Genomic DNA, 22060 nt, shown 5'->3' with positions numbered 1-22060 from the left:
ACCAAACATAAATGAACAAATTTGTGCTTGGTTTTTGTACGCTGGACTGTCAATTTCTTGGTTGCACCAAATGACTTGTTGTCATGCACCAATGGAGTTATTGGATGTTGGAGTTAGCTTTGTTTAACTTTTTGCACATTTACTTAAAGGCTATACCATTAAAAAAATAAATCCAAATTTACATCTGAAAAAGATAACCCTTTTTTTATTTGAACTTCCTCCCAAGTCCTAACCATAGAATATTTCAAACTAATCATTCCTAATCTTAGAATTAATCCACTATTCCTAATCATTCCTAATCTTCGATTTAAACTTTGTCTTTAGAACAAGTTAGTTGATCAATTAGTCGATTAAGTGAGCAGTTAATTTCGTCTTTCGAAGTTTCCTTCATGTAATCATAATAGGATCATGTCTTTTATACCTTTAAAGTAAAGGTCAGGGGTCATTGTGCCTTAAGAAGCATGCCTATATATGATCCATCACCAGGCAATTGGTAAATAAAACAAATTAAAAATTACAGCTAATTAAAGATGAATTTATCAGAAAGAAAATACATTTAGAACAATTACAAAGTAACACTGAGCCATCAAAATCATATTCACAGAAGCTGAGACATCATTTTCTGTCTCTCACCTTTCATAGTATGCACAAATTATATCCTCTTTCCCAACCTTTGGAACTTACCTTCAAAGCATGTTCTCCACATTAAATATTGTTATCAGATTTACAACATAAGGGTATCTTTCTGTTCACTCTTTTTTTTTTGTGGAGGGGAGGTTGAATATTATTTAATTTGATATACCTGGCAAAAATCCAAGTGGGGTATAAAATTATTTAATTTTGTTGAATTATTTGATCCCAAGTTATCTTCTAATGGCTTGTCCGGTGCAGGCCAGTATTGAACAGGTTTTGAAAATGACCATTTCAACAGCTGACAGGCACGTTGGAAATGTAAGTGAAGTTGGGAATGTGCCTGATCCATTCAGGTTGGCTCTGTTTGTACCAGTCCTGAGATCAGGGTCAATGAAGGTGGTTCAGATTTTCGGACAGCTGAGCATGAGTTCTGAAATGTCCTAAGTTTTTGGGTTAGAATTTTCAAGACACCATAACCAGTCAGAAGACGGCAAGGAAGTAAGGTACTCTGTTAAAAAAATGAAAAACATTGTTTGGTTTATCTAGGGGTGTCTGACTTGTTAAGGGCATTGTGGCATAAATTATTGAAAAACAAATGATAGTTGATTCCTAAATAGATTAATTAATTAATTTAAGGATTCTTAAAGAAAAGAAATGATGACATTATATATACGTATTTCTCACGTTTGAGTTCAAATACTCAATATTATAAATAAAAATATAATTGAATTTAAATATCAGATATCCAAAAAATAATATCAACACTTTATTTAAATTTGAATGGATTTAATTTCAACTCTAAATATAAAACACCCGAATTGTATTTAATCGAATTGAATAATAAGAATTCCCTGATAATAAGATATCCATCTTCACCCTCACTGACACAAGCCTTGCATTGAGCTTTACTTGAGTTGTCAGATTTAGTAAAATTCTCCATCTTTTTTCCACCAGCATTTTAAACTTCAAAAATGGTTCGGTAAGTTATATTTTTCAGACAATTTTAGAACTAGTGAGTTAACAAAACAACGAAAGTGTTTACCTGAACCGTAGTGAAAAAGAAAAGAAGAATATTCACCATGTGAAAAGCACGTGGGGGGATTTCACAGGACGGCGCTATAAATGTGGAAAGGGTGGAGAGGGTCAATCCCATCAGCAAGCAGACAAATCAAAACTCCAACAGTTTGTTAATCCGCCGAAGAGGACCAAACTCAGAACCCAGTTTTACATTTTCTTTTTCTTTTGTCTCCGTTAAAACCGTGAGTGTCTACATGTCTTTGGGTCCTGTTGAAGAAGTTCATTCGGTTTTAACTTACAAACAGTTTCATTTTATATAATAAATAATCACCGATATGCACACGCGCTTTCTTCTCTTTTCGTCCAAATTTGCAAGCAGTCTCTAAGCAGGCACCAAGAAGCTCTGTAATAGTTTTTGTATCTTTTTGTCTGTAATATATATTTGAATCTCTTTGTTTTCTCAAAAGTTGATAGGAAAAAGCTTGGAAATCCTCTTGTTGGGACATGGATGGACGGTGGGGATTCAAGCGGTTCAAGTTCAGAATGATGTTAATGCTGGTCTTGTCACTGTTTGATCAGAACATGAGCTTTTCCTCGGCTTCCAACAGTGAAGGTAATATACCAATGACCATGGCATGTGGCTAGCTTTGCATGTCCGTGCAGTTTCTTGAGGCCCTGAAACAAATATAACTGTGTGTGTGTGTACAAAAAATGGTGCAGGTTTGGCTTTGTTGAGGTTCAGAGAGAGAGTGGTGATCGACCCTTTTGGTGCTTTGTCGAACTGGAAGGAAAATGATGGAGAGATTGATCCCTGTTCTTGGTTCGGGGTCGAGTGCTCCGATGGAAAAGTAGTCATTCTGTGAGTTTCTCTTCTCTTGCAAATTTTCTCTCTCTTTGGTGTTATTTTGTTTGAAGATCTGCTCATTTTTCATATAATCATACAAATTAGAGGCTATGGTTAATGTTCTGGATAATCGTCTGCCATTATACTTTCTAAACTAAGCTGTCTTAGACATAATGAAGCTTGTTTCTGTTTTTAAATTTTAGTATTAGAGTACCTAGTATAGTTTACAGAATTAGATCCAAATTTGTAAAGATATGGGGGGAGATATTGTTGATATGAAAACATTCAGAATCCCCTTTGTTAATGGTAGTTCGCTGGGTCATCTTAGATTCCAGGTCTTGGTAACCTGATTAACAATTTCAAGGCCTGCAGAATCAATTACTGGAATTTGGCTCTTTGTTGATTATCAGAGTGATTGTTCTCTGAAGGGGTAAAAAGGGTTTTGGTTGTTGCCAGATGTTGAAGTTGCTTATGAAGAATTGAATTTGATATAAAGCTAAGATATTGATAAGATAACCAACTGCTTATTGCTTCCATGTGATGTATAACTTATTGTTGTTGCAGTTTCCTGGCTTTTCACGCCATTGTTTTTTGATGAAGTGATTCCAAAAATATCTAGTTTAGATGGTAACCCTGACGTCAGATCTATGCTCCTTGCAGAAATTTGAAAGATCTTTGCCTTGTTGGGACCCTGGGACCTGAAGTTGGGAAGCTGGGGTATTTAAAATCTATGTAAGTCTTATAATCAGTTGATTTATACTTTTGACAAATCTTCTTTATCTAAACCATTTTCTTACTGCTGCTTTTGATCTTGCACAATTGCAGTATATTGCGCAACAATTCTTTTTCTGGAACCGTTCCTGAAGAAATCTGGGAATTGAAGGAGCTGGAGGTGTTGGATTTAGGATACAATAACTTTAGTGGACCATTTCCATCTAATTTTGGCTATAATCTCTCCCTCACAACTCTGTAAGATCCTCTTTTCAGGTTGTTTATGTTCAGTTTTAATTTATTGCAGCTTTTTTATTTAGTCCCTTGTTTTTTTCCAATTTGTTCTTGATGCAGTTTACTCGACAACAATGAGTTTCTTGGCAGCCTAGCACCTGAATTGAATGAGGTTAAGAAGCTTTCCGAATTTCAAGTAGATGAGAATCAGCTGACTAATGCTGCTACTAGACCATCTTGTAAAAATGGAGGTTTTCCTCGGTAAGCAAGTGAAATTGACGTACTATCTTCAGATGCTGCTACAATGTATTAGCCATTTGCTTCATGACATCTTCTCATTGTTAGGAACATTGCCCAGCCAGAAGATGTAGTTCACTGGAGGCGGCTGCAGCAGGTGGTAGATACCTCAAATGCAGTGAAAGCCAACGGAAGAGATTCCCAACTGTCACCATCACCTTCAATTGCACCTAATCATCTGTCTTCACCATCAGAATCCCCATTTTCACCTTCAGTGTCACCTTCACCATCACCCTTGTCACCATCTCTATCTCCCTCGGAGTCACCATTTTCGTCTCCAGCAGCGTCCCCCTCTAGTATCTTTTTGCCACCTTCACCTTCACCTGCACTAGCACCGACTCCAGCTTCACAACCTCCTGTAGATCCACCAGTATTTATCTCTGAACCACCACAATCACATGGTGTCCCTACCAATTTCCCCTCTTCAACTCCAAGCCAAATGGCAGATGAGAATTCTGACATAAAGCATCATATGGTTCTAGTTTTGGTTGCAAGTATTGGGGGTTCCGTGTTTGTTTTGATTTCAGTCCTGGGCATTGTCCTCTTCCGAAGTAGCAAGGTAGTTACCGTAAAACCTTGGGCCACTGGATTAAGTGGGCAGCTGCAGAAGGCATTTGTAACAGGTATGTTTTCTTTGTTTCACAATACTCCCCATGCATTTCTTGCTATAAACATATGCAGCCCAAAAGGCATTCTTTTAGGCAATTTACATCGAACTCTTTGGCAAAACTACTATGTGTGCCTTTTGGCTCAGAATTTTGGATTAAAATTTGTTCTTTGTGAAACAAGATGGGGTTTTTGGAACCTCTTTCTGTATCAGCATAGTCTACAGATTTGCATTATCTTTATATTGGTGTCTGCATTTCAGGTGTACCAAAGCTCAAGCGATCAGAACTTGAAGCAGCCTGTGAAGATTTCAGCAACATAATTGGCACTTTTTCGGACGGCACAGTCTATAAGGGAACTCTATCAAGTGGGGTTGAAATAGCTGTGACATCAACTGCAGTTGCATCTCGTGAAGATTGGTCAAAGAATTTAGAAACACAATTTAGAAAGAAGGTACTGCCATATCATGAATCACTGTAGTCTTTAAAACACTTTTAGACCATTGCTGAACCTCGATGATTTCATTCCTTCAGATAGACACATTGTCTAAAGTGAACCACAAGAATTTTGTGAACCTCATCGGCTATTGCGAAGAAAATGTGCCTTTCACAAGAATGATGGTTTTTGAGTATGCTCCTAATGGAACACTGTTTGAGCATCTACATAGTAAGTTCTTTTAACCCTTTAATCTGTAGCATAAGAAGAGTGTTTATTAAATGATTCCAAACAAACTGATAATGGCTTGTATGATGCTGACTTCTGGATTTCTTGCAGTACAAGAAGCCGAGCACTTGGACTGGGCAATGCGATTGAGAATAGCCATGGGAGTAGCATACTGCCTTGAGCACATGCATCAGCTAACTCCACCTATAGCCCATAGAAACCTGCAGTCTTGCTCTGTCTATCTGACTGAAGACTATGCTGCCAAAATATCTGATTTCAGCTTCATGAATAATGCTACCGCAGCCAAGGTGGGATCAGCTACCATGGAGCTCTTAGAATCCCCATCTGCAGATGCAGACGGCAACGTTTACAGCTTCGGCGTAATATTGTTTGAAATGATAACTGGTAGGATCCCATATTCGGTTGACAATGGCTCTCTTGCAGACTGGGCCTCTGACTATTTGAGAAGGGACCAACCCTTAATAGAAATGGTGGATCCAACTCTTAAATCTTTCCAAGAAGATGAGCTAGAGAAACTTTTTGAAGTGATTAAAAGTTGTGTTCATCCTGATCCAAAAGAGAGACCAACAATGAGAGAAATCGCAGCTAAGTTGAAAGAGATCACAGCAATGGGACCTGATGGAGCAACTCCAAAACTATCTCCCCTTTGGTGGGCTGAGCTTGAAATCCTGTCTACAGAAGCAAGTTGATCAGTGAAGTTGAAACCTGAATAAATTTGCATTCTGTTTTTTCCTGTATTTGTTGTTGGGCTCTGAAGCATTTGGAGTTTCGGGTAGATTCTGCTTTCTCTAATGTAATGCCTGGTAAGGAGAAATGATTTTTTGTATATAACTGAGAGAGGAAGAGTTGCTGGCCTTGGTTTGCTGCTACACTCCATTCTTTTTGTTTTTTTTTTCCTTTCCATGTCCTCATTTGTTCATTCATATGTTAAAATGGATTGTATAAATTGCAGTGCAACAGCTTGGGAGATGAATAAATGTTGATTCTCTTCCCTTTATCCAGTATCAGTATGTTTTAAACCATCTGATCACTCTTACCTCCGAAACTCTTCTACTTTCTCTCATCTTCTTCATTAAGCATGAAGTCAAGTGGCCTTGGAGAGCTGTTGGAAATAGACTGGAACTACATCATTTGAGGGACAAAAGAGAGAGGGAGAGAGAGGAACATGGAGGGAGAGATTCAGTTGGTAGAAAGGAGAAGTTTACCAGACGGCCTACCAAATTGCAAGCAAAAGAAGATAAAGAACCAAAAATTACAAGCTAAAATGAGAGATTTAAGCCTGTTTAAATCTTGTTCATGTACAAGATGATTTAAGAGTAGTAATGAAAAGAAGTCCATCTCAAATGATAAGATATTTGGTGAACTGTATCCCATATTTTTTTTTTTTTTGTAAGCAATGACTAGAGTTACAACATTGTAAACTCTTTAACCTGCATCTCTTGCCACTATCATGAAGGATCAATTCTGTCACATGAAACTAATGATTTCCAGGAAGATGGACGATAGGCTGCTTGTTCAATTTCACCACTATCATTAGTTCCATGATGCTCATATTTACATGCAACTGTCATGGTCTTAATAACCATTGTCATTCAGCAGCTAGAAGCTTACAAGCCCATCATTTCCAGGAAGGAAACAAAGCTATGTGAAAAGACTCCATGATTCTTTTCCTTGTTGCTGACAACTAACTCCCCATGCCTCTCACATTTTCTTGTGGATGGGTGGCTCGGTCCCGTGCTCTGTTATACAGATCAAGAGTGTCCATATGGTTCGGGTCCAAGCAGAGAGCTGCTTCACAATCACAGAGAGCCGAGTTGAGATCACCTATTGACTCGTAAAATGCTGCTCGAAGATGAAGCATTTGCAGGTCAGGCTTGAAAGCTATGGCCTTTGAAAGCTCTTCAACTGCTTCAGTTTCTTTTTGGTCATCCATTAGCACTGATAATAAAATGATGCCGCATGTCAACACTGATTTTAAATTTCTCATATGACAAAGGTGTATTGAAGTAAAAAAATTTCTATTAAATAAACCAATCTGGGGCCAATAGAAAAAGACGGTATGATTACAGAAAAATTATCCCCCCTGCAATATATTAAAATAGAAAATTGAAAGAGATCGTTTTGTCTTGGCACAAAGAAAACTAGACTAGTAAAACATCGATGTTCCATCTTTACAACATACCTAGATATGTACTTCATGTCCTTTATTATAATCAAGTCATTAAGAATAGAGCAAATGGGTGCCTATAGAACTCTGAGGGAAGACTTGCTTAGAGTGATTGATCATGTGCACCTTGCCAACGATGACAATTTGTGCAAGAAGCAAGAAGCACTCAACCTACTTAACCTAAAGAGTCCCCAAAATCTTTGATATTCAGCTATTTCTAGGATTCCTAACGAGTCTTTCTTTGTAAGCAAGAAGTCATGCATGCTCAAGAACCAAGGAAAAATATGGGTCTCCAACCAGAATCATATTTCATAAACTGAGAAAACAAATTAGAAAATTACCAGCTGCCCTGTATCTGTATGGATATGTTCTAAGTGGATCCAGTTTTGTTGCCATGTTGAGATCATTCTTTGCCATCTCGCGATCACAATATTCAGATCGCTTTTCATATGCTGAGGCATTATTATGTGCCTTCTCTATTAGCTTGGACATCTCATCGTATGCAGCTTTTCGCTGATTTCTTAATAAATATACACGTGCTAACCCTTGATGAGCTCTTGTATGCTTGATTTCAAGAGCATTCATATAGCAGTTTGCAGCTTGATCCAGTTTACCACAATCCAAATAGACAGTGCCTAAATTATTGAGTGCCTGCACAAATATTATCATAATCAATCAAATAAGTATGATGATGGTCAAATGACAGAGTCCAAACATAGATTTACTCACTTGTCCTTTCCGAAGACCATCAGAAGGGCATCTAAGGGCTTCCTCCAGAAGTTGAATGACATAAGAAGAAGATTCAGGATCCAGACTCGAATCTGCCAATGTGTATGCTTTCAGGAAAAAGGCTTCAAATGACCTCTGAATCAATATGGACTTCTCAGCTCTAGCAAGAGCTTCTTCCCGATTGCCAGTGTCATATAAAATCCATCCTTCATAAACTAACTTTTCATGCTCAGAGCTAGAAAGATTATGAGCCAATCGCAAACATCGCATAGCAGCCTTCTGACAATTTAGCCTGCAATGTTAATGGATAATCAGTATTCTTCATCTCATCAAATATAGTAGGATAAAACCTGAGAACAATTACATCCCAGAACAGGAAACTTTGAATGGAAAAAGACATCAGCTAAAAGAAAACTGAACAAGACAAGACACCAATATCCTGTACAAAGGTACAAGTCTATTATCTCAACTTAAAGCAACATGATTCCTGTATAAGACAGCATTTGAATCACTATGGATTCTAAAAAATTCAGATGTCTATTTTGGAGACCAAAGGATTCTAGAAATCAAACAACCTTAATAAAAACCATAGACAGAACAAGAATTGCAGTTCAATAAGACACCTAAAACAAAAACTTGATAAGAAAAAGCTTACCTCAAAAGAAGCAGAGATTGCCGAAACCTCAGGAGGCTTTTTCCAGGATCATTAACCAGCATCTGGTGAATGACAGCTAGAGAGCCAATATCATCTACAGAAGACCATCGCTCATAAAGCTGCATCCAGCAGTCAGCCTGACTTCCCTGCTGAACCTTATGGTTCAGGAGCCCAATCAAATCATCCCCGCTTACTTGCTCATTGAACATCCTGTAATTTGGCTCCAAAGTTAACAGTACTGTAATATCTCTCAGAGCACTTCCATAATCCTCAATTGCTATGAAGAACCAAGCTCGCAATTCTAGGCAGTCTGGTGCAAGCTTGAATCCAATGATTCTGTCAATCTCTGAAATAGCAGCCCTAGTTTGCTTCTCCTCTGCCTTTGAGACTGCTCTATATTTATATGGGAATAACAAGGTGGGATCCAATTCAGTTGCAATGTTCAAATCAGCAATCTTATCCTTCCCAACATTATACAAAGATCGTTCCTGGTACATCCACCCAACCGCTTTATACTCAGAGATAAGTGAGCTAATCAACTTATAAGCTAAATATTGTTGCCCTTGCTTGTACCTGGATCTTGCCATACCAGCTAATGAATAAACATGACCTGCCTCTGTAGCTGCTTCAAAACAATATAGAGCACTTCTATACTCTTTTCTCTCGAGCAACACACAACCCAGTTGATGCAAAGCAAGAGCCTTCTGCCACTTTTCTGTGGCACATTCTTTCAACCTTTCCAACAACATCACTGTTGCATTTGACACCATATTTTCTTCCATAGCCACCTGGCTTAGGAAATAATACAAGAAGAAAGAAGCGTGCCCGGCTGACGCCAATCTCTCCCTTGCCTCAAAGCTACAAAATATTTTCATCACTTTGGGGTTATAAAGAGAACTTGGGAGCTCTCTTAGCAGCACCTGCAAACATGAAGCTACTAGAACATTTGCCCTTTCCTCTAACCCATATTCAATAAGGACCAATGCATCCTCTATACAGCTGACTAAAGAAGCCAAATGAATATCACAAGCAGACTTCATTTCCTCACAACAGAACCTATTTGCAAAAGATAAGAGCTCCAGAACAATCTCAGGAGAAAACAAATCCACCCTCCTATTCCTACTGTACAAATCCACAGCTCTCATTCCCTCTACAGAGATACCATTTTGAGAAAAATTAATTTTATAACTTTTTGACTCCATGAAACTCCCATATAGCATTGTCTTAAATGGGCTGGAAAGTGCAGCAATCTTAAATCGAACACAATTTATCTCCTCATTGCCAACATAAAAGGAAATATCACTATCTTCTTCCAATGTCAAACACTCATTCCCTTTAGAGATTTGTGCATCAGCAGACTTGGTACACTCTTGATAACACTTGCAGTGGTCATAAATTGAATTTGGATTGTACCCAGATACCAGAGCAGCCTTGGGACATTCAAGAATGAACCTACTACAATCCATTGGTAATACGCTAGCAAGCTCATCTTCTCTCCTCTCATACCTTAACCAAGCTGAGAGAACTACCTTTGAGTGCACATCAAAGGCATGTTGCCTCGCAGCACGGAGGCAACTTCTCAGTAACTTAAGATCACCAAGGCTACTCAAAAATGAGTACTGTTCAATGCATATCAATGATTTCTCTGATTCTAAACAAGTTTCAAACCGGCGGTAAAGATCAGCCAAGGTTTCTACTAATTGAATTTGTTTTAAGTGAGGTTCTATGGGTGGTTCAAGAAGGTCAGTTCGAGGGAGTCCAAAAGGAAGCAGAGTTTTAGCTGCTGAGACAGAACTGGCTTTATTGGATTTGAGTTTTGACCTTACAAATTTGACTCTATGATTTTTAAGCTGACCTGCTGTGGAAGAAGAGCCAGTGCTGTTAACAACAGTGGTATCTGGTGGATTCAAGGCATGAACTTGAGTGCTTTTGAATCTTTCTATTAGCTTAATGCCACGCATTTTCTATTCAGTGTATACCATATGGTGGTTTTTCTTCACTCTTTCAAGTAAATTTACTAATTTCTACTGACATAGAAATGTCTAGTCTTTGGCTAAAAAAATCAACAAACAAAACAGAAAGAAAAGAGCTTTGGGAACAAAATGGTTGTTTACCTCCTTTCTTTCCTTCTTCAAGCACCAGGGAAACAGAGAGGGAAAGGTGTGATGCAGGGGCAGAAGGCCAACAGAGGCAAGAAAAAAATTTTGCAACTAGTACTACTCTTTGAGTTTCCTTTCTCTTTCTTTCATAGGATAGATTCTTCTGAGCTTTCTCCCTCCCTCTCTCTCTTTCTGATGGAAAACAGTGAGCCTTATTATTATAAAACTTTGGCAGTTTTGGTGTTGGTGTTACCAGAAAGAAAGATGGCTAATTTGGTGGCTAACTCCAATGCCAAAACAAAGACCAGGATGGAGTAGGTTTCCAATGGAATATCACCATGTCAGCATCAAAGGGAAGATGAGAACTGGGACCAACTCATCTTGGTCAGCGGGGTGCTTATAAGTTGATTTCTTCTAATTAAGGTAACTTAAGGTTTAACTATTGATAGATTATCATTAGAAAAGATGGATTAAATTGGGTATATCACGAAAGGATAAGCAAAGGTGGGTGGCATTCGGTACCCTATGGATCATGTTACATGTAATATAATATGGTCATGGGTCTCATCAGATAACAGACAGACCCGACAGTTGAGGATGCTGTTTTCAAATTTTCAACGACAATCCCGTTCAAAATTTAAGATGTTTGGTGCTTAATCATTCAACAAAGGAAATGGAGTAATTCATGACAAGAACCCATGTATTTAGGCCAGACTTTATCCATCAAGCCAACAGTTCTTTGAGGTGAAATACAATGTCAGGATTTATATTTACTGTATTGTTCGTGTCCGTGATATCATAAATATTTATGTTTGTCGAGGATTGACTGCAATTGGAGTAGAGATTAAGCTTCAAATATAGTTGTCCAGCAGAAACAATAGGCCAATAAATGTGATAAAGCAGATATCCCCCATTATGTGTTCATTTTCTTTAGTAAGTTTGATTTTTCTCAGGCAGACAGCATTTCTATCAAGTATAAATGTTAAACAAATGAAAAAAGGAAACAGTATTCTGTCCTCAGGTAGCAGAAAAGAATATAAGCTTGGTGTGCTACCATTGGTTCAGATGTCTAAATCATGGATGTTCCTGCACATTTTCTTAACCTATTAAGATAATTTTATTCACCAAAAGAAAATAGATTAAGATAACAAGGCACAACCCCATTAATTAAATCACATAAAACTATAAAAAGTAGATCTGCCAAGTGCCATGCATATGCCAAGATACATTGATAATCATTCTCTAAACAAATGAGAATTAAAAATGGAGGAATGAAAACATTGGACCAAATTAATTGAAAGGTTAGGTAGCCTAATAGATCTAAGTACATCTTTTTTCATAAATTAACAGTTCTCTTTCTTCCATGATGAGGTTCTGAAGTTGATTGTGTGAATAAATGACTTAAGGTTCTGGTGAACATCTCCAGAATGTTTATAGGCATAATTTACAAGTTGCAATACCATATGCCAAAAAAGGTGCCTAAAAACAGAATATATCCTGGTAGGAAAGGAGGAGCATAGAGCCAAGAAAGTATGATCACGTGGCTAGGCCCCCATGTGAGAATTCTGCAATCAGCCTGTTTTCTTGCCTCGACATTGTGATTGAGAAAGAGAGAGTGGAGCAGGCCCTATTTGCAACAAAAGAGTGCAAATGTCCATGAACTGTTAAATCAAGGTTTTCTAAGAATCTTTGCGGTTCTATGAAGGAAGCCAGAAACCAATACTCTTTTTAACACCAACAGGGTTGAAAAAGATTTATTGGTGTGACCGAATTTTAGCCATAATGATATGATTTTACCAACTCAATATACATTTTTCACTGCTGATTTTCAATCATCAATGGTCCCAGGCTTGCCTGTACTCTGGTAGATTGTAAAACACGGACGATGAAGAACTGGATAGTCTAGATTCTAGAACTGCTTTTGTTCTTATCAGGCGGCGGTGAAAGGATAAGATGGAAAAGGATTGACCCCTTGCAACCTAAACGAGAAAATCAGCAGCTAATGGTAATGGTTGACACGAGCAAGAAGAAGCGAAATCTCTTTGCTCTTCCTTGCCAACATGTGCAGACGAGGGGGTAAGGTATATACATCATCCAAGTAATAGCTGAGAATTATACCATATTCCCTGCAGTTGAGAGCTACCAACATCACTGACAATATATCCTTAACAACCCCATTTCTTGTTTTAGTGAAGTGAAGCTAAATTAGGTAATGCCAATTTCATGCGAGAACTTTTGATGACAGACAACACGTAACATTAGGTTTTTTTTGCTTCCTAATGTTTAGTTTGGTCATTATATCACTTTCTGTTTTGGTAGACTGGTCTCTGCGTTTTAGTAGCAATAAATTACAATTATTGGTGGGATTGCCTAATCCTAGAGGCTGCGAGTGGGCGTACTTGTACTTAGAGTTAGAACTGCATGCTAAACTTGCGGTTAAGAGTTTTACTATGTCCTTTAACAAAGAATTAATGTAGATCAAAAACTTTTCTTCATTTTATGTTGCCATGAATACAATGAAATGGACAGGTTGCAGATAAAGTGAAGATAGCTGCTGCAATCAGGAAAGATCAGAGGTTGATTGTAACATGTGCAGGAGACTAGCAGATCATCAGGTTCATATTATGTATGGGAAGCTCTGATGAAACTATGATATATTCAAGGGAATAAAGGAGGAAGAGAATAATGCCAGAACATATTTGTAGCACAAATACGGTAGTCTCATTAGTTACATTTTGAGGAGAATTCTTTATTATGTACAATACATGTATTTACATGACCCCCTAGAACAAAATGCTTAGCATGTATTTGCAGGGTTCAATGTTGATCTGCATATTTACTGAGCATCCTTGTTCCTTATACTGCTCCAGGGCCACTTAAAGCTATACAAAATTCACCTTTACAAAACGCCAGTGTTATTTCCAATGAATTCTTGACCCAGAAAGTATACTACTTCTAAAAGAAATCTGGGTTCAAGATTGTCATTGCCATTCATCAGCTTTTAAAGCATTTTTATAACCCAAAGCTTATATTTCTTTATATACAGATATAAAAGGCAAGGTCCGATCAAACTCGCATCATATAGTCGCCTGCAGAGATTAACATAAGTTTCAATGTTTCCAGGCAGTTGGATCCTTTTCCTCAGTTCCTGCAGAACAGCTGCCCTGTCTAGATATTCTGGATGTAAGCCCAAATCAAGCATTTTAATCACTGTTTCTGCAGCATCACTAATATGCCCTCCTTTAATGTAACCCCTCAATAGCCATGATAAAGTTTTCTTCCTCCGGAGAGAGCTTGAAACTTCCATTCTAGTAAGCAATCGCGATATGGCACTAGCCTCCTTTTGGGAAGCACAAATAGCTAAAACAATGTCATGAAGGTCTGCATCAGCCTCCTTACCCTCAAGTTTCATTTCCCACAGCTGTCTTTCAGCTTCAAGTCCACGGCCAGCACAAATATACATAGCAAGAAGCCTCTCATGAACCAACCCAAAAAGTGAAGAAGTTCCCTCTTCAATTGCCCAATTAGACAATCTTAGTCCATCAGCAAGAAGATCAGATTGATACTTTTCTATAAGCTCTAAATTTTCCATATCAAGTTCAGAAACCAAACCAGACCTTGCAAAAGCTTTCAACTTACGCAAGGCTTTTGCAAATTCATTAAGCTCTTTGACTATTGCTGTCATTGCAATGAGGTAACTGTAAATCTCAGGCTTCAACCCAGATTCTCTAAGCTCAATCACCAATTTGATGGCATCCCTGTAGTTACCCTCAACCTGGCCGAACATAGGTAAATTGGTTATCGACACAGAATCAGAATACAATCTGTCTAACAGATACACACTGGAATAGCAATAATCTGTGACTTTGTTAAGAAGTTGTTTTCAGTGCAGAGTATAATGAATAATGACAAAGCCCAATTAAGAAACCATTGAAGATAATGAGCGAAAGAGAAAAACAACATTGAACTGTATGCATTCTGCATATAAAAGCATAAAGTTCTAACTAGAATAACATAGGGATCAAAACATACTTATAGACAATCAAGAAAGTAATGAACACTAAGGCAACAAACAAAAACAAGAAGGACTAACAAATGACTAAACATAGAAAGCAGCCACCATTAATTCCAAGAACAAGATGGAAACATAACCAACTTATCAACAAAAGCAATAACAATGAAAAATCCAACTAACAAGCAGATTTGATTCAACCAATTCTCTATTACACAAAAGTACAAGAAATTAATCTCTAACACACAAACTAGAATATCTGGATAGGAAAATATGAAAGCTTAAGAGAACATACCATCATCTTCCATGAAAGATAACCAGTTGGCCCCCCTTTCTGTCCTTCACCATCTTCATCTTCGTATGAAATTCCCCGTCTCAAAACCTCCTTCACGAACACAACAGCTCCAACTTTCTTCTCCATCTCCCAATACATTGAAATCACCTTCTCAATCATACTAAAACCCGGCTTCAACCCCACGCAATCCATGTCCACAAGGAGGTCAACCACATCACCAACCTCACCCTCTCCTTCAATCAACTTCTTGACCCAACTACACATAATAGAAACCATAAGTTCCATTGTCTCATTATCAACCTTATTCTCCTTCTTGAGCCACTCAAAGACTTCAAGTGCACACCAAGAATCTCTCCCTTCTTGAGAAAAGTAAACCAAAACCAACTGGAACTCTCTTGATGACAACCTATCATTCATTTCTTCAAGAATATCAGAGGGTTCCCTTGTCATCCTCTCTAGTTCTTCAATTGCCTCAAAAAAGCCTTCACTCATTTCATCTTCATCATCACTTGTTAAAAATTGGTCCAATTCCACCGATTTGAACAGCCTACACTCTCTGGTTCTCGGTTGTCTTTTCCTAAGAACAAAGCTCGGATTTTGGTGGTTGCAGATCCTCGTTGAAATTCTTCTAAGACTATGTCTCGAAAAGAAAGTTTGATAAAATTGAGGAGCCAGAAAGCGGTGGCTTTGAAAAGGCAAAGATAATTCAGTCAACGAGGTGAACCGACGAGCAAAGGCCATATGTTGGATATGGGGAGAGCTTGGTTGCCAGTTGAAAGAAGGGAAAAAGAAACAAAATCTTTCAAGAAGTCAGCTTCAGTTCCCGCAAAATAAAGCAAAACCACGTCTAATACGGGTCAAAAGAAAGCAGCCTGGTCCCTCTGGAGTCAAAAGTTAAATCTTTTTTTCTTCTAATTTTCTACGATTTCTCGGCATCCAAACAGAATCCCAGAGCGGTTCAAGCTGGAGAAACTGAATAGAAAATGACGACAAAAGAGGAATCCATGAACAGGGAAACAAAAGGGTAAAGATAAGATTCTTGGAGTTCAGCCGAAGGGGCAAACAACAAGTTGTGATGAAGAAAAATGGTATGGGATTTGGGTGGTGTTGGTGTGTCGAACGGGGCAAGAGTGTTTTCAAAGGCTAAAGAAGCTCGACTTACCAACTCCCACAGACAAAGCTTACAAAGATGTCACCTTCTGTCGAACCAAGTTTCTGAGCTTACAGTGCGGAGACGTGTCCCAACGATGACTTCTCAGCTAATTTTAGTAAACATCGCTGCTTGGGTTTTTTATGGATTTTCTTGCCTCTGCATTTTTGCTTTTTCTGGCCGTCCGTTCGAACAATAGGTCAACAGTCCTTTTCGGTTATTCCATCTCTTGTTCTCGTGTTCTTTTCCCAGTTAAAAACCTTGGCCAGAATCCTGGGTTTCCTTGTTGGGCTGGTTTTGACTCTTGGATAGACGAAAAACTAGAGACTGGGCTAGCTTTTCTGCTGCTCAACCCATCAAGTTTCTTGGGCTAGATCCAGGAAATTATCCACCGTTTCTACACTATTAAGAATGTTAATGGTTACTTACTATAGTAAGGTATCCTGCATTATCTGATTTGATTAAGTTTGCTGAACTCATTAGAGTTTCTTGAGGTAGATGAATGACTAATAATGTTGACGGATATCATTTAATTGGATATTTTACATTAGCTGATTTGATGAAGTAGGATTAAAATATTTTATAATCAAATTTTGATCACAAAACTATTGATCATCATGAATTTAAGTATTTAGAGAATTCTTATTGTCTATCAAATAATAAGATTTGGATTAGGATAATTTGGGTTAAGGTATTTTACCAATTGACATCGTCAAAGATGATGGACATCGACTCTTGCCTTATGGATTGTACCATGACATGCAAGATGCTGTCATGACAATGCATGTATGATGTATAATCCATGATGGGAATGTGATGAGTAGAGAAAGGACAAACATACTCATTCTGGAATATCGGTTTCATCCGCATAAAAAGGTCTACGTATTCTCATGCACCATATTATATAATGTTTAGGTGACATCCCTTGGGATTAAAATAATAGGAGAGGATTGTGCTAGGAGTTGACCCTGGCTACAGTTTTGCACTGATTGAAGCTTCCCAAGTCTCAATAAGCACATCAAACAAAGAATTTTTTTTTCCATGTACTGTTTTGGTGTTCTCTTTCACATGCAGGTCTAGAGACCTTCGTTTGTCTCTCCCAACAAAAAATAGAACAGCTATAAAATGGCACAATTCTCGGAGCAAATCTCAATAACCCAAATTCCAGTAACATACACAAAGTTGTTTTATGTGATCCCAATCCATTTTGGATTACTTTAAATTCTTATTCATATGTTTTTTAAATTTTTAAGGTTAACAGATTGTTTAGAATTCCTTTGATTTAAAATATGATTAAAAGTATAAATTTCAACTGGAAAGATGATAAATTCAACATTTAAATTTGTAAAAATCGATATTCAACATCAACAATATGATATTAATTAGCTTTAAATTAAGATTTGAATGGTTTTTACTTCTACCTGCAGTAGGTTATGTTGTCTTGTTTACATGTTGGCCAGTAGGCCATGTGAGAGCTATGTAAAGAAGAATCTCCTCCTCAAACATCAAAACATTATTTTCATGGAAGACAAAACCCCCAGAATGAGATAAAAAACCATCATGAATTTTCGTGCTCATGAGAGAATCGCGATCATGGAAGCTGTGACTGTCCGAATTTGATAAGAAAAATTTGAAGATCATTGAATCCAATGCAGTGTGTGAGGACCATCAGATCATATATATATATATATATATAATTAACATCTTCTACTTGAGAGGCTGAGGAATCTTGGGAGAAGCCAAGCAAAGTACAAGCTTTGTTGTTATTAGGAGCGGTCATATGGTTAAGGGACAAAGACAAATCCGTGATCACCGACAGCAAGAATCAACAGCACAGTCTCCCGCAACACACACCCATAACGTTTCTGTTTTCTAGGAGCTTATCTCACTCTCTCTTCACGCTCTAGGGAAAAAGATAATCTTTTAACTCCATTAAAACTCCATTAAGCTATCACAATAACAATTATTTAGATAATGAAGGACAAGTTGAACAAGAATTAGATACACCCTTTGATTTGGATTTCTATATCTCAAAATATGACTAAAAGATAAGTCCGAGAGTTCATATGGACTAACTTTAATTTTTAATTTTTTAGAAATGATACCAGTGGTAGCATTAAGTGTTTGTGTATAGGACAGTAGAAAACATTAAAGACTTACTCATGGAATTGAGGTTTTATGTAAATAAAAGAAAAAACATGCATTGTTTTCCATCTTTGGATTCATTAGCTTTTACCTCATGAACATTTTTCTCCTTGTTTGTTCTTGTTTAAAATCTTTCACCGCCCAGGACGGCATCTACTTCTAGTACTTCCCTGTCATTTACCTTTCTATAGTATGACTGCATCCATGGATATCCATGACATCACATGTGTTTCTGTCAACATCATCATCACCATCCATAGAATAAGATCTGGGTCCGCTATGTGTGTAGAAAAATAATTTTCCAACAAGGCTGAGTTTTAGGGTTTGTACTTTCCAATTGGATTAGTTAGAAACCCAGCTCTACACTCTTCCAAGCTATGGAACCTTCTTTATCACACTACTGTTTGAAGAAAAGAAGTGGAGGAATTATCAAAACTTGTTTGATCATCACTTCTGTTTGAATTATCTCATATTTCTTCCACAAGGCTGCTATCTTGCAAGAATCATGAAGAGGAATCCATTAAACATGGATGAGGAAGAGGAAGGTGATGATGAAAGGAAGACGAGGAATAGTGCAAGCTCAAGCAACAGCATAGTTGAAGTAGATGAGAAGAAGGCAGCTTCAAGTGGGGTGCGGCCGTATGTCAGATCAAAGATGCCTAGGCTGCGATGGACCCCTGAACTTCATCTTTGTTTTGTTCGAGCTGTGGAGAGACTTGGCGGTCAGGAGAGTAAGATCCTTGAATTTCTTTCGATAACTACTCCTTTTCAAACTGCTTTGTACCTTTAAGATCCTGCTTGTAAATCATATTTTGATATTCTATTTGGTGTAGAAGCAACACCAAAACTGGTCTTGCAACTAATGAACATCAATGGTCTTAGTATTGCTCATGTCAAGAGCCATTTGCAGGTAATTTGTTATCAAACATTAAATTCTTTTAAGGAAGATAGCACAGAAGTAATTGGTCTGATTTCAATTTTGGTTGTTGAGCACACAGATGTACCGGAGCAAGAAGATTGATGATCAGGGTCAAGGTGCAACTTGACCATACAAACATATGTATCCTAAATTTTACATTTAGGGTTGATTAATTTCTTGGCGTTCTATCAAATCTTTCTGATATTACTTTTATGGTATGACAGTTTTAAACAACAAGCAGCTTTTGGGAAGTGTAGATAACCTTTCTCAAAATCTTTGGCATCAGGCCATGCTTCATGATCAAAGGATTAGTTCTGACTTCAGGTATAGATTGACAAAACCACTCTGAATATTTTTGCTTCCAAAGGTTGAGCTGTTAGTTCTTTTGTAAGCCTAACATCTCTCTCTCATTACATATATATAGTGATATTTCATGGAGTGCTTTTTGTGGAAACCGTATGTCTGAGCCTTACTTGACTAATTGCATATATAGTAGAAGGAAGGCTGGTTCTGGTGGTTCAGACATGAATGAAGAACTTGGTTCAAAAGTAAGGAATGAGGTTTTCTACATGAACAATAACTTCATCTTCAATCAACAGCCTGCCAGGAAAATGGAAGACTTGCAAGATAAATTACAGTTGCCAGATGATTGTGAAACCATCCAAGCACAAATGCAGCCAATACTAATGCATCCTTCTTTTGCGAATAAATATATTGGAGGAAGAGGAGCAGAAAGGCAAAGGATAGCCAAAAGAAAAGCTCTTGATGGGGACCTTGATTTGAGCCTGTCACTGAGCACAAAGCTGAGGCAAGAAGTTAGGAGAAAAACCTCCAATATTGAGGAAGAAGCTGCCGATAGAGATTTGTCCCTTTCTTTATATTCTCCTTCAAAGACAGAAATGTATTCTGTGAATGTAAACATGGTCTCGAAGAGCTGCAAGTTGAAAGAAGATGATTCTACAATGAATCTTAAACTGTCGAGTACCCTGGATCTGACTATGTGAATTGCAGACAGTTCTAGTCAGATCTTGTTGGTACTTGTACAAGGCAAAACATTATTATCATAGATTGGTGCCCGACATGCACTGGAGAGGTAATGCCAAACCTTTTCATGATTTATGCTGTCAATTTTCGCATGCTCAAAGGCATGTATTTGCAATAAAATTTTCAATTGCCTCTACCTCCAGGCCATGATCTCCCTCCGTTTTGTTTCGTTTTCTCTTTTTCTTGCTAACATAACACACTCAACTAAAATAGTTTTAGCCTGAGAGCCCGATTCTAACTCAGATCAGGCGGCTTAGGACTTAGGAGTAGGAAGTTTTGAGTAGAGGTTTTAGGCTCTATCTGCAGTGCCCAGTGCTTGATTTATTCCCGGCAATTGGTTGTTCATGGTCAGAAGAAAAGTGTGTTAAAATACATAATTGTTTAACGGTAGTACAGTAACCAAAGACATACAAGCCCCAGATCTCTGTCACAAAGTATATAGGGCAAATGAAACTTAGATCATATTTGCTTGTCTTAGCTTTTCCATTCTTCAAAAACATTTCAGCTTGATTTAAAATTAAAGTTAACACATAGAAAAAGACAGTGATTAAAGATCAGAGAAAGAGAAAGAAACCTCAAAACATATTTGGAAGATGAAGTCACGCGATCCATGCTGTGATTTCTGATTGCATCCATTACTAAACATTTCGAACAGTTAGCTCAGTTGAGTAATGATTGTCATTATAGTTTGCCGCCCAAGAAGAAAATTGTGGTACGTAGTTTTGGGGACCATTTCCTACTGGTCTTTTGTTTCTCAACCAAATAAAGGCTAGGCATCAGAAAATGATACATAATCAAGATCCTCACTGATGATCAGTGCAAGTTTAACACCAAAATTAGCAAACACAGGAAGATAGAATGATACAATCTCATTCAACTCTATTCACCGCCTGCTACCACCTATGCATAGAACATTTCAACTCTATTCACTCCAAATTTAATGACTGCAAATGCATTGACTTCTCGACTGTTAATTCTTCATCCCTCAACGTAGTAATATATGTAAAGCACATTACAATGACAAATTGGTTGCATTTTTTTTTTTTGTAGTGCTGTTAGTAGTTTTTTTAGCAATGAGTAGACGTTATTGATTGTTATTAAAAGTAAGAAAAAGTGCAAATAAAAATTAAAATAGCAGTACTTTTTAAACTTTACTGCATAAGTATAGGCTATACCATGTAACAAAAGCCCAAATTTATTACAGTGCATATAGGCTTGTTTTTCTCCTTTTCTCTCATTCCGCTAATCAGCTTTCTAGATGTTATATAGGATCAATTTGACCTCTCTTTGTTCACAATAATGACAATGGGGAACTATCAGAGCTTTCTCTTTCAAGTATGCAATAGAGTAATTTGTTTTGTTTGCTTGAAGATGTGAAATCAAGATAGAGAAGCTGACAGTAAATCAATCTGATTGTCCTCTGTCTCCAAACCTTCTGCAATATGTTGCTTGCCCAGAAGCTTTTCAAAGGATACTTCCAGAGATAAAATTTTTGTTTTATCATTGAAAGAAACTCCATAAAAGCATTTTCAATATTCTCATACATGTATGTGGATCCTGTGTGGCCTTAAAGCAAATATAAGAACCTCGTATGAGATATACAATTCATGGATTCATTCATTCAAGTAGGAAACCGTGAAACGAAACTGCCAGTTTGTTGCTTCATAAGTAGCATTAATACCTCAGAAGTTGCCCTAATTATTTCTGGTTAATTAATTATGAGCCACACATATTCCACCTTCACTCTATCCTAAATGTTTATTCAACGTTACTGCATCCATAATTACAAGCAAATAATAGAAGTTGTTTCAACATATCT

General features: G+C 37.5%; 5 protein-coding genes across 5 annotated transcripts in view; 3 read left to right on the top strand and 2 right to left on the bottom strand.

Moving 5' to 3' along the window:
* Positions 1 to 1077, top strand: part of LOC110413057 (ubiquitin-activating enzyme E1 2-like) — a 5186-nt gene extending 4109 nt beyond the window's left edge. The window contains exon 5 of the mRNA XM_089782997.1: positions 892 to 1077. Within this exon, the coding sequence (XP_089639123.1) occupies positions 892 to 1077 (186 nt within the window). The remainder of the gene's footprint in view (positions 1 to 891) is intronic.
* A 713-nt stretch (positions 1078 to 1790) lies between these two features.
* On the top strand, positions 1791 to 6027 carry LOC110411954 (putative inactive receptor-like protein kinase At3g56050). The gene is made up of 10 exons (XM_021422329.1): positions 1791 to 1892; positions 2118 to 2263; positions 2371 to 2509; positions 3155 to 3226; positions 3320 to 3463; positions 3560 to 3700; positions 3785 to 4359; positions 4605 to 4795; positions 4876 to 5008; positions 5117 to 6027. Exons 2-10 carry the CDS (start codon positions 2155 to 2157, stop codon positions 5713 to 5715), a joined length of 2103 nt encoding a protein of 700 aa, XP_021278004.1. The 5' UTR covers positions 1791 to 1892; positions 2118 to 2154; the 3' UTR covers positions 5716 to 6027.
* A 251-nt stretch (positions 6028 to 6278) lies between these two features.
* Positions 6279 to 11069, bottom strand: EOL2 (ETO1-like 2). Its single transcript, XM_021422328.2, has 4 exons — positions 8578 to 11069; positions 7923 to 8214; positions 7535 to 7844; positions 6279 to 6964 (listed from the first exon to the last, which is right to left on the bottom strand). Exons 1-4 carry the CDS (start codon positions 10536 to 10538, stop codon positions 6711 to 6713), a joined length of 2817 nt encoding a protein of 938 aa, XP_021278003.1. The 5' UTR covers positions 10539 to 11069; the 3' UTR covers positions 6279 to 6710.
* Positions 11070 to 13351: 2282 nt separating this feature from the next.
* LOC110411955 (pentatricopeptide (PPR) repeat-containing protein) lies at positions 13352 to 16480 on the bottom strand. Its single transcript, XM_021422330.2, has 2 exons — positions 14984 to 16480; positions 13352 to 14451 (listed from the first exon to the last, which is right to left on the bottom strand). The coding sequence occupies exons 1-2, from the start codon at positions 15722 to 15724 to the stop codon at positions 13678 to 13680; spliced, it is 1515 nt and encodes a 504-aa protein (XP_021278005.1). The 5' UTR covers positions 15725 to 16480; the 3' UTR covers positions 13352 to 13677.
* A 2191-nt stretch (positions 16481 to 18671) lies between these two features.
* LOC110411957 (uncharacterized) lies at positions 18672 to 20312 on the top strand. Its single transcript, XM_021422331.1, has 5 exons — positions 18672 to 19009; positions 19112 to 19188; positions 19277 to 19313; positions 19422 to 19521; positions 19622 to 20312. The coding sequence occupies exons 1-5, from the start codon at positions 18784 to 18786 to the stop codon at positions 20199 to 20201; spliced, it is 1020 nt and encodes a 339-aa protein (XP_021278006.1). The 5' UTR covers positions 18672 to 18783; the 3' UTR covers positions 20202 to 20312.
* Positions 20313 to 22060: the final 1748 nt, after the last annotated feature.

Source organism: Theobroma umbraticum, unplaced genomic scaffold (assembly GCF_002168275.2).
Source record: "Theobroma umbraticum cultivar Fairchild unplaced genomic scaffold, ASM216827v3 scaffold_95.0, whole genome shotgun sequence".
In the NCBI taxonomy this organism is placed as follows: domain Eukaryota; kingdom Viridiplantae; phylum Streptophyta; class Magnoliopsida; order Malvales; family Malvaceae; genus Theobroma; species Theobroma umbraticum.
This window is presented reverse-complemented; position numbering and strand designations above follow the sequence as displayed.